Here is a 12,845-nt window from a genome sequence, read left to right on the forward strand (position 1 = left end):
TCTGCGACACAGAAGAGGACAGGCAGCTAGACTTTGATACAAATGCCACTAAACCAGAGCCACAAAGGGAGTGTTGTTTGCTGGTATGCAAATGGGTACTCTTGAGGTAAAAAAAATTTTAAAAACTCTTTGACTGCAGCAGAGTGAGCTGCCTCCTCTCCTGGATGGTTAAGTCATCACCACTCAGACTGTGCTACAGAGATTCAGCTTCACCGTGGTAAGAAAAAAAGTATCACCACTTGCATGACTCTCTTCAGTGGTACATGTTGCTGTCATTACCTGTGAGATTATTTTTTCAGTTTGTCTTCAAAGTGCAATATATTTCTACTTATCAAAGAAAACAGAGAAAATGGAGCAGATGTAGTCTCCAGTTGCTGCTATATGCCTTATAACTTTGGCCTACATCAACAGTGAACATTCATGTTGCCTCCCATTTGACTTTGATGATAGTTACGTCGCTTATTATCGGGTTTACTCATTTGGCATTTGCAAGTCATAAATGGGTCAATACTTCCCCCTTTTTGTATCCTTCCTATAACCAGTGCATTTAGAATCAAATCACTTTATTATTAAAGAAAGTTTAATACTTATTGTTGCGCTCAGAATATATTTAGAGATTAATATTGTTTTAGAAAATGACTGAATAAACTGTTTTTTATTTTTCCATCTAATGGCAAAATCAAAAACCACAAAGTAATAAGTATGAGGTGCATGTGATCTGTTGTTTCCTCAGCTTATGAATTCAGACATGTCATCACTGTCGCCTGGGAAGTAAATAAACTATAAGAACTGACATGTGGTATCTGTGGTGCATCATCTCAGTCTGTGTAAGGGGAGCAGGGAGTCAAAGCGCTGCAGACCTGTTTCATACGGTGGCATCTGAGTCGGCAGCGTCTGACTCATCCTGCAAGACAACAGGTGTTCCAAAAAGTAAATGTGAGGAATCATGAAGCCACTCACCACATTTCACCAGTAAATGTGTCTCTGTACAACCTCATGTGTCCATTTTAACAGAGAAACAGTGAAAAATAAATAACAAGCTACTGGAAGAACACAGAATGCTGCGGGGTAGTTTTCTTTTTGAGTCTCCGAGTACTGCAGAAATATCAAGGAGTTGATGGTAAATCTTATGCAGGTGATGCTCCTATTAAAAATGTATTTTTTATTTTGCTGCTGTAAGATCTTTCAGTAGTTTCTCCTGCAGGTCTTTGACTTTTGACAAAGTAAAGCAGTGTCTTCAACGCTGAACTGGGCAATCACAGATGCTTGTTAACTGTTTCCAAAGAAAGAGCTGATGAAATAAGTTAATGCATAGCACTGTAAAAGGAGAGATGGGTTAAACTTTTCACAAATTATAGAATACAGAGTTTTCCCTGCCATTTTATAACTTAAGTGCACTGAGTGATTTTATGGCCGTGAAACTGCTGGTAATTAGCAAGATATATAAATGCATATATTAGTGAAAATAACATTTTTAAAAGTTGTGGTTTTATCAATTTTTCTTACAACTGGAATTCATGTTGCCTTCCTCAGTGACCAGGCTTGCTGTACGTTTCTTATTTCTAAAAATGATACTGAAATAACAACAACGAAGCCATCACAGCATCTAAGCTTTCCACAAACCTTAGGAAAATGCTGGAAAACGTTCTGCAGCATTGGTTTACAAGCAAAATACATCCAGAATACAAGTAGTGAAACTTTGACTTTTTAACGTTTTATCACTAATAAAGATAAATTAGGTCAGAAATGCTGGTTGGCTGTAGTTTCCAACATACAGTCTTGGGCCATAATGTGAAATTTTGAGAATTCATGAGAAAATGAGTTTTACTTTAAAGGAATGTCTCAGAGCTACTAGATCTACCTCAAAACACTGTCACATTACAATACGTCACTTTACAGGTTCTCTCTAGTGGAAGATTTAGAAATCTGATGTATAAATGTACATTTTTTTAAAAAAATTTTACATAATAAATAAATAAATAAATATAATATATATATATAATTATATATGTATAATAACACCTGCCCCTCGCACATATTTTGCCCATTATAAATAAATGGAAAGATTTTAAAAATTCATTAAAAAATTTGAACTTTGACCTACTGTTTCCAAAATGTAATGACATCTATTCTGGGTCACTGGCAATCTATAATTCAATTTGGTATGAATTGAACCAATAGTTTTGCCACTACATGTGAAATTTCACCCATTATAAGGAAAATGGGGAGAAAAAAAAAAGATTTCAAAAATTCATTAAAAAAATTTACTTTGACCTACTGTTCCCAAAATGTAATGACATCTATTATGGGTCACTGGAATTCTATAAACCAAATTTGCTATGAATTCCCCCAAAAGTTTTGCTGCCACAAACGTTTGTAATTTCCCCCATTATAAGTAAATGGGGGGAAAAAAAGATTTTAAAAATTCATTAAAAAAATTGTAACTTTGACTTATTTTTCCCAAAATGTAATGAGATCTATTCTGGGTCACTGGCAATCTATATAAACCAAATTGGTATGAATTCAACCAATAGATTTGCTGCTAGAGTGTAAACAAACAAACCAAAGCAAAAACAATACGCCTTACCTCCCCTTTGGGGGGGGGGTAATAAAATGTTAGAACAGTGCAATAGGAGTTTCGCTACCATAGTCTCAAAACATTATTGAAAGCAGGAAGCTAATACACAGTCCGAACAAAAACAAATGTCCTCACCTGCATTGAAGTCAATAAAAAGTTCAGATCCTTCTGCTGGATAATTACTGTAGTGATTCATGTTTCAGCTGCAACATGTTCCTTAAATGATGCACTGAGTCGCTTCCTGTTTCTTAAGTAACTACCAGTTTGACACAAAGCTGATTAGACTGTGTTTCAGTGTGGTCTGATGAGTTCACATTGACCCTGTTCCTGAGTGATGGGCGCATCAAGGTGAGAAGGAGGAGGATGAAGAGATTACCCATCATGCCTCATGTCTGAAGTACAATCCTCTGGAGGTAGTGCTATGATCTGGGGTTGTTTCAGTTGGTCAGGTCTAGGTTCAGCAACACAATGTTTCCAAAAAATGATGGAAAAAACATGGTGTATAAACTTACTGAAACCACAGTGCATGCCGTAATCAAGTTGTCAGACCAAATTTTAGAGTGTGGGACTTTTCTTTGGCCCGGCTGTTTACATTAACTGGAGAATATGTGTTTTATTATGTTTATTAATTGTAGTTGTACTCTGGTAAAGGCTTGGAATAGACGGCAGGATTTGTGAAATTACAAATACTTACTTGGAAAAATATGGTGACAATGTCCCATTACAGTAAGTGTCAACAATATTGCAATTTCAATGAGTCTTCATGCTTGGTACTTCTTTTGTAATGTGTTATGTACATCTCAGACAGAAACCAGCCTAAAAATACAAAACAATGTGATCTTCATTTTGCATGTTTTACACATCTCTCTGCTCTGTGTTACTAAATCCTAAATTGTGTTAATATTTTCTCCATTTCACTATAGATTCCCTATCTCCAGACTTGTAAATTACATCTATTTATGCCTATATGTAATTGTACAGGCTATTTTAATTACAGTTGGTATAGGTTTGTGATTGGATGAATGAACTGTGCAGACATTTATAATCTGGTGTTAGTTTTCTATTTCCGCTGCCTGGAAGAATCTTTAGATGGAGCTGGTGTCTTTGAACACATTCAAAGTCCTTTTAAATTAATGGGAAAAGGATCATTCTGGATGTAGATCTTTTTATAACTGGTTGAATTGGGTTTAGGAACATTGTTGTATTTTAGTACTGAGTTTTATTCTGTGTTTTCGGTACATTTCTAGCGTGGATCTATGGCTGAAATTTCTATTTTCTGTAACTTCTGCTGCTGCTGTCTTGTCCAGGACTAACTTGCAAAAGAGATTTTGAATCACAATGAGTCAAATCAGGTGTTAAGTGTCAAAGTGTGATGTGGGACCCTTTCAGGAGAGCTGGAAACAGGAGTGAAGTTTGTATAAAGATGTTATAGATCAGGGGTCTCAAACATGCGGCCCGGGGGCCAAATGCAGCCCGCCAAAGGTTTCAATCTGGCCCGTAGGATGAATTTGCAAAGAGCAAAAATTCCACAGTCAAGGCTGTGGAACTCATTTTAGTTCAGGTTCCATATTCAGAAGCAATATGATCTACAGTAAAATACTAACAGCAGAATAACCTACAAAAAAATAATGACTCCTTATTTTCTTCTTGATTTGATGTGAAAAAAATTACATTGTCTATAAATAATGACAACTTCAAATGTTTGTCTTTGTTTTATCACAAAAAATAACATTAAATTATGAAAATATCTACATTTACAAACTATCCTGTAAAAATAAAATGTGAAAAACCTGAACAAATATGAACAACCTTAAATGTCTAAAGAAAATTAAGCACAATTTTAACAATTTTCTGCCTGTTGCTAAGTATTTAGTGTCTTTGTAGTTCGGTTCCATAATGCACATGTAGAAATGATAAGTTGAGGAATAATATTGTTAAAATTGCATTTATTTTTCTTATAAATTTCAGTTTTTTCAGATTATTCACATCTTTTTTGTCTGAATAGTTTATAAAAGTAAGTATTTTCAGAATTTAACCCTTTCATGCTATTATTATGTGAACCTTAGTCAAGATTTTTTTTCCTGAGTTTTTATTCTTCTTGAGGCATGAAAAAAAAACAATGTGATGGAATTTTTTTTAATGAACCTGTTTTTCATGGAGTTACAAAAATGCCCACTCAGCTGGACACTATGTGTTTAATTTTTTGAAGCAAAGAAACATGTATTTAAAATGCAATATCAGAAAGTGATAAACTGTGTGAAAACTATGAAATAAGACCATTTTTAATGCTGATGTTTTCTCACATATTAACATACTCTAATACTAGTTATTACTCACTTCATGGAGATGATATGAAAAAAAAAGCATTTTGTGTAAGAAAACTGTCAATTACAGTCTAATAACAATTAGCAATTGATTTACACTCTAACATGTTACTGCAGATCAGGTTTATTAGGAACAGCAAAGTTACTGTAATGGTATGAATGTCAGTTTAATGGATGGTGCTTAAGTGTCCACTGTGTTGACTCATACGGAACTAAAACAACAAAACCCATGAATATACAAGAGAACAGCTGTAGAAAACCTGTCCACTGTAGTGACCACTATACATGAAAGGGTTAATGGGTTGTTTTGGGGATTTTTTTGGGGGGTTTGCATTAAAACAAAGACAAAAATTTGGAGTTGTCATTATTTATAGGTTATTATGCTATTATTTACCAGTCCGGCCCACTTTAGATCAAATAGGGCTGAATGTGACCCCTGAAAGAAAATGAGTTTGAGACCCCTGTTATAGGTACAGATATAGATGTGAACTTTCTGTGGAAAAACACATTTTTCTTCAATGCAGAGTATTTCTTTTCACTTGCTGTGTCTTATCATAATGAGCTTTATGTAGCCTTACCTGTTTCTTGACAGGATCATTTTTATTGTAGGTATAGGCCAAATTTTTCCGTCATTTGAGCATGTAGAAATATGTCTAATGAGTCTGTGTACATGTGTGATCTTGAAAGACAAGAGGTCATGAAAAGCTGCTGAGTAAGATGTGAAGGATGAGCACAAATGTCTAATTACCTGGAAAGGTTCTATTGTGAGTCGTGCCAGTAACAACAGGCAAAAACACATCCTAAAACAACTGGGTGAAGTAGAAACTGGAGGAAAACCCATCCCTCCTCCTCCTCTTCCTCCAGCTCCAGGTCTGGCCGTCACACTCCGCCGAGGCGCAACTAGTCCGCGCGTATAAAGCGCGTGAGCCGCGGCGGGGCGGCGCAGAGCGGAGCTGCGGTGGAGGAGACTCCTTATCGTCCCGGGACACGGCGGAGGATTCCTGCTCTCTTTAGATCTGTATTAATGCATTAGAGTCCTACAGCCTCATACACCACAACCAAACATCTGGAACGACATGGTAAGAGGGCTGTGATTTAGATTTAGATCACATATCATAGGATTGTTCCAACTTTGTAACCACATTTTGACTTTACTGTTGTGAAGGTGAACCGAGTAGAGGTGGAAGAATAGAAAAGTACATGTTCTGCTCTCAAAGCCTAAGTATTTTCAGCAAAATGTGCAATAAAAGTAGGGATTGTGCAGTGAAATGGTCTATAGGCCTATCTGTGCTTTGCCATTATATACAGTTACGGGAAAAATTATTAGACCACCCCTTGTTTTCTTCCATTTCTTGTTCATTTTAATGCCTGGTACAACCAAAGGTACGTTTGTTTAAACAAATATAATAATAACAACAAAAATAGCTCATAAGAGTTTAATTTCAGAGCTGATATCTAGCCATTTTCCATGTTTTCTTGATAATAACCAAAATCACTTCAGTTCTTACATCAATAACTTTGGCATTGTACTGACAAAAACAGTGCTTTTAGGCATTCCATGTTTTCTTTTCTGTCTGTTTTAGTCACATGTACACACAGGAGTTCGTACTTGATAGCATAACGGTTGTTTTTGAAGACTTTTGATGGTCTAATAATTTTTTCCATGACTTCATATGATATTTTTGGATTCATTATGTTGCATTTTACTGCTACGCATGTTTACTTCATATCCTGCTGGATAGTTAAATCTACAGCAATGCCTCATATTCTATATATGTGAACTTTGCATGAGCTCCAAAAGAAAAACAGGCCCTTTGCAACAATCCATCTGTGTAACAATGCATCTCCACATAACCTAAGAGGTTTTAAGAAGGAGCAGAATTTTCTCATTTTCGTTCAGTTTATCACAAAAATCATTCCAGTTGGAGATATATGATTTTTACTTGAGAGAAATTATAAAATGAAAAGTAACTAAAATCAAATGTGGTGCAGTAAAAAGTGCAACATTCTCCATCTGAGGTGCACTGAAGAAGTTGCATAAAATGAAAATACTTAAATACAAGTACCTCAAATTTGTAATTTACGTGTCATACTTAAATTAAAGTTACAATCCGTCAGTTGAGTAATCCAAGATAGGCCTGATATGTTTTTTCATCAGCTAAAACTCTACAAAGTAGCTGAGTGGTATTTAAAATGTGTCTGGACTTGCAACATTTAGAACAAAGATTATTCTCCATATGCAAATGGTAAATATTCAGAGTCAGATGTTTAGATAATGTACGACAGGCAGGTAGAAAGACCTCAAGCAGAGTTCACTGTAAAACTCTTCAGTCTCCACATGAATCTGTCTCCTATTGGTTTAATTTGACATTTATTAATGCTCATATTCCAAACTTTAGTCAAGTCAGATCTTACAAACATCACTCAACAGCTTAAAAATCATCTTGGGGGACGTCTTTCCTCCAGGGCAAACAAAACCTGACATTCTCGACATGTTGGAGCATGACCGCTGGAAGCACTTTGAAATGTATCGGTATGAGTCTGTACAGTTTCTCATATTGTTTACTCCTATGAACTGGAGAAGAGCACAAATACAACAAACAATACAATGCACCTTTAGTTATTTTTGAGTCTGACCTGCTTTACATCTTAATCTGCTGGAAGTAAAGTCAGAGCAGTGTTTTTTTGTGGAGAAGCACATGTTTTCATTGTAAAATCTGATAAATTCTGACTTTGTACCTAAAATACACTGTTTCAGACCTTTCCATTAATTGGTTAGTTGTCAACTGTTAAATGAATCTGCAAACATTTTGATGATCAATTAATCTGATTGAGTCGTTTCTTAAGATTACTAAAATTTTGATGATGTGATTTCATTTTTTCTCCCCTGGCCAACATCTGGCCAAAGGGGTATTGTAATTGTTTTGTCAATCTGTCCGTCTGTCTGTCCATTCAACGATGTAATCACATTATCTGAAGAATGCACTGAGATGTCTGCACCACATTTATACTGTGGATGCATCTTAGCATAGAGCTGAAGCCTATTGAAAATAGGTTACCTTGGCCTACTTTTCCAAGGTCAAATGGTGTCAAATGGTGACTCGACCCCTTTGTTGGGGTGATATGTTTGCTTGAAACAGCCTTGTGCAGTTATAATATCTGAATACTTTCAAATATGAATATGTATGTAATATGTTTTACACAAAGACAATCTAATTGAAAATATAGGGCAGTAACTTTCAACAGGAATCTTACACTATATTTTGCCGAGGGGGATTAAAAGTGCACAGTACATTAAGTTTCTTGTTCCTTTCCTCCACTTTTAAATTGACTGAGGACTCTTGAATATCAGTCTAAACAAGACATTTTAAGATCTGAAGTCAAGCTTTCTGGAAATTCTATTTGACATTTGCCATTATTTTGTTAAATGTGATAGACCAATCAAGATTTTATATATATATTTCAAAGTAAGACATGAGCATGATTATCATTTATTTAACGGTCTCATTTCAAAGTCTGCCTGGAGCTTCTCAGTGTTAAAGAAGTAAATAGCACTTTCAGCCTCCACCCATTTTTATGGCTCTGCTCCAAAATGTAATAGGTTTGTTTTGTTTGTTTCATCAAAGTTTTGCATAATCCACTTGTAACTTCCTTGTTGGAGCTGATAAATAACCTGTTTTCATTTCCATGTGCTGTGCTATTCCTTCTTTTTTTCTTGTTTGCACACACAGAGAGAATGCATCTCCATCCATGTGGGCCAGGCAGGTGTTCAGACCGGAAACGCCTGCTGGGAGCTCTTCTGCCTGGAGCACGGTGTCGGTCCTGATGGTGTGTTTCTGGAAAGTCCTTCTGAACCGAACTCTCGTGAGGACCCATTCAACACTTTTTTTAACACTGGCAGCTCTGGACGTCATGTTCCCAGAGCCATATATGTTGACCTGGAGCCCACCGTGGTTGGTAAGTAGTCTCTTATACATATTTGTTTTTACCCTCCTTATCTGTTTTTATTACTGTTTCAATTATCCTATTGTGTGTGTTCATATGCATCTTGTGTGAGTGCATTTTCATCCACATGGGTTATGGAGGTAACTGTGGAGAGGGATACAGGTATCCAGGCAACAGGTCCAGTGTTGAATTTCCCTTTGATACTGATGTGTATTATGTAAAGAGCAAGTTGTGTAAAGAAATACTGGATTTGTTTTTGCCAGGAAAAAACATGGTTTCCAATAATGTTTTTCAGATTAAATATTGACTGACACTTATTTTTTATGTTAGTTATATAATTTAATCCAAGGCCGTTTTTTTAGGGTTTATTTTAGATAATGAACTATTTTATATTTTGACCAGATCACTGATACAGATAAAATTTTCCTTCAAATTAGTATTTCTCATACCTATACTCAAGTTAAAATTCATAAAATTAATCGTTTACTTCCGCAAAAATGTGTGCAATATCATGTGTTTGGATCAAATGTAGATTAATGAATTCCTGTAAAGAGAGAAACTTGATTAACTTCCTTTAATTCTTTAACTTTAATTTCTCTTTCGGTCAAAGTTAAAACCTTTTCAGGTGATTTGTATTTATAAATGTATAAACATGTTCTTTTCAGATGAGGTGAGGGTTGGAACATACAGAGAGCTCTTCCATCCTGAGCAGCTGATCTCTGGAAAGGAGGATGCAGCCAACAACTATGCCCGTGGACACTATACAGTCGGGAAGGAAATCATTGACAGGGTCATGGAGCGTATTCGTAAAATGGTCAGTAATAAACAGGCACTTTGTTGATTTTTTTTTTTTTTTTTTTAAAGAGAAAACATTATTTTATGTTTGCAATATAAAATTTTTGTTATTTGTGTTATTTATGTGTATATTCACATAAATAACACACTATAATATTTATCCTTATCCGTATTGCCAGTAGCTTTGATTATGCTTTCACTGTTGCATTGTAACAATAAGCTTATGCAATATCATGTTTATTTCCACAATTTTGGGGGCCATTTGTTTCTAAACCTCGACCTGACCAACTGAATCAACCCCAGATCATAACACTGCCCCCACAGGCTTGTACTGTGGGCACTAGGCATGATGGGTAATCACGTCATCCTCTTCTCACCCTGATGCACCCATCACTCTGGAACAGGGTCGATCTGGACTCACTGAACCCTATGACCTGTTTCCATTAAACACAGTCCAATATTTATGCTCTGAAACAAACTGATGGTTGTTAAAGAGATGAGAAGTACTCACTACATCAGTTTGAGTTAAAGAACATGTTGTATCTGAAACATCTCAGCAGTAATTCATCCAGTTGAAGAATCTAATCTATATACTTAGATAAGGTCTTAGATCCAGGTGGGGACTTTTTTTGGCCACACTGAGCGCTTGTAGATGCAAAACTCCAAAGCTCTCTGTTATTGAATAAATCATACAGTACATCAGCAGGCAACATTAGCTTACTTGCTTGACTAGATTTGTTTTATCTGCAACCACCAGATATAAATTCATGAGCAGGATGAAGTCTTCTTTTACCAATAGTCAAACACACAAAGATTTCCTCTACTATGTGTTAAAGCATTTTCTATCTAACAAATTATCCATTAGTCTTTTGTAGATCCCTTTTGATGGTTGCCATACTGTGGGGGGAAAAAACTTTATTAACCTTTAATTAAGTAATTTGTTCCATGTTATAATCCCTACATAAAGGTGCCTTATCAGGAGGTGGTGCTGAAATCTCTTACATGAAAAATAGGCTCCAGCTGCATGTCTGTTGTGTTACTTAAAGTTGCAGTATGGAACAATGTAATGGAATTATAGAAACCTTTTTTCATTTCCAATGTCTGAATGAATTGTAACAACCATTTAAAAATAAAGTCCTTCTGTATTTTCTCTGACACTCTCTTACTCTCACAGCCTGTAGCCTGACTTCTATCCAAAGGATGTGACATTTTTGCTCACTGCTGAGTGCTTCAGTCTCTCCTCTCAATCAACAACAGTGTTTAACAATAGCTTCTGTTAACTTGGAATTGGAGTTGACAAATGATCTTGTAGTACAACACAAACTACATGAAAGCAAATGAGCGCAGCAGTGGGAGCAACAGGAGGCTGATTGTAGTTTAGTTCACTAAATGGCCAGTGTCCTTAATAACAAGAGTATAATGAATGTTACACATTGTACCTTCATGTGTCACGGGAGATCCTCCAGTGGAGATGTGTCAGTTTATTCACCTTTGTTTTAGCAGACATGTAAGAAAAAAAAACTATTCTCTTTGACAAATGCTGCCTCTACAATTAATTTCTCCCTTCCCTCAGACAGACCAGTGCACAGGCCTGCAGGGGTTCCTGGTCTTTCACAGCTTTGGAGGTGGAACAGGCTCTGGTTTCACCTCTCTGCTGATGGAACGTCTGTCTCTGGACTTTGGTAAGAAGTCCAAGCTAGAGTTTGCAGTGTATCCAGCTCCTCAGGTGTCCACTGCTGTGGTGGAGCCCTACAACGCCATCCTGACCACCCACACCACCCTGGAGCACTCTGACTGTGCCTTCATGGTCGATAATGAGGCCATCTACGATATCTGTCGTCGTAACATGGACATCGAGAGTCCTGGTTACATCAACCTCAACAGGCTGATTGCTCAGATTGTCTCCTCAATCACCGCCTCTCTTCGTTTTGATGGTGCCCTCAATGTTGATCTGACAGAGTTCCAGACCAACTTGGTGCCATTTCCACGTATCCACTTCCCTCTGGTTACGTACTCACCAATCATCTCTGCAGAGAAGGCTTACCACGAGCAGCTGACTGTGTCTGAGATCACAAGTGCCTGCTTCGAGCCGACCAACCAGATGGTAAAGTGTGATCCTCGTCATGGCAAATACATGGCGTGTTGCCTGTTGTACCGAGGTGACGTTGTACCTAAAGACGTCAATGCTGCCATTGCAAATATCAAGACTAGACGGTCCATTCAGTTTGTCGACTGGTGCCCCACTGGCTTCAAGGTCAGAACAAGTATGAACTGAAGCTGTTGAAGGTGCAATAACAGTACATAAAGAATATTCTCACAAACAGATTCTTTTTACTTTCTTTATCTCAACAGGTTGGCATTAATTACCAGCCTCCAACAGCAGTTCCCGGAGGAGATCTGGCCAAAGTCCAGAGGTCTGTGTGTATGCTAAGCAACACCACTGCTATAGCAGAGGCCTGGGCTCGACTTGACCACAAGTTTGACCTTATGTACGCGAAACGTGCCTTTGTCCACTGGTACGTGGGCGAAGGCATGGAGGAGGGAGAGTTTGCAGAGGCCAGAGAAGACCTGGCCTGTCTTGAAAAGGATTACGAGGAGTTGGGTCAAATGACCCCCGACTTTGATGACGATGACGACGGCCAAGAATATTGAACGGCTACACAACTCTATGTTGACTTCATAATTACACTGTGTATCTACTAAATTAGAGTTCACCATTGATTTTTACTGCCATGTTTTCATACACTTGAGTAAAATAAAGAGATAAATACTCTCAGTCTCTGAGATGAATTAGAATTGTGCTGTTCAGTAAAGTTTATTTTTGGATTGTTATGTGTGATGATAAAACCGGTGTGTAAATATCAGGTTAAGCTGACAACATATCACCTATGATATGAATTTTACTGTAACTTCATGTTTTTATCCTGTGTGCATCTCCTCTCTACTCTATTGAATAAAGGCAGCTATGCCCAAAACTTACCTTAACGCAAACTGATAATTGCAGCCTATTAATAAAAATCAACCAAAATATACAAGTACACCTGTATATATATTCATTACACATATATATCTTTAGTTTATAGTCATAAAAATGTCCAGTCTTGAATGCAGTGAAGGGAAGAAGAAACCACAAAAAGTATGTAAAGTATGAAGTTAAATGCACCAATCCTTCATTTCTCCAGCTCAAGATCATTGTTGAATCC

The 12,845-nt window shown here is 36.9% G+C and overlaps 1 protein-coding gene and 1 long non-coding RNA gene across 2 annotated transcripts; both read left to right on the top strand.

Moving 5' to 3' along the window:
* The first annotated feature begins 48 nt into the window (after window positions 1–48).
* LOC115422735 (uncharacterized) lies at window positions 49–793 on the top strand. Its single transcript, XR_003935870.1, has 2 exons — window positions 49–523; window positions 747–793. It is a non-coding gene; the product is annotated as an uncharacterized LOC115422735 (long non-coding RNA).
* A 5,054-nt stretch (window positions 794–5,847) lies between these two features.
* Window positions 5,848–12,668, top strand: LOC115422967 (tubulin alpha-8 chain-like). The gene is made up of 5 exons (XM_030139625.1): window positions 5,848–5,981; window positions 8,634–8,859; window positions 9,513–9,661; window positions 11,216–11,896; window positions 11,995–12,668. Exons 1-5 carry the CDS (start codon window positions 5,979–5,981, stop codon window positions 12,292–12,294), a joined length of 1,359 nt encoding a protein of 452 aa, XP_029995485.1. The 5' UTR covers window positions 5,848–5,978; the 3' UTR covers window positions 12,295–12,668.
* Window positions 12,669–12,845: the final 177 nt, after the last annotated feature.

This window comes from Sphaeramia orbicularis, chromosome 7, assembly GCF_902148855.1.
Source record: "Sphaeramia orbicularis chromosome 7, fSphaOr1.1, whole genome shotgun sequence".
Taxonomy (NCBI): domain Eukaryota; kingdom Metazoa; phylum Chordata; class Actinopteri; order Kurtiformes; family Apogonidae; genus Sphaeramia; species Sphaeramia orbicularis.

Excerpts from the sequence above, each read along its gene's own strand:
- LOC115422967 (XM_030139625.1), top strand. Across the intron at positions 8,860-9,512 it reads CCTGGAGCCCACCGTGGTTG|ATGAGGTGAGGGTTGGAACA; the intron begins GTAAGTAGTCTC and ends TGTTCTTTTCAG. Across the intron at positions 9,662-11,215 it reads TGGAGCGTATTCGTAAAATG|ACAGACCAGTGCACAGGCCT; the intron begins GTCAGTAATAAA and ends CCCTTCCCTCAG.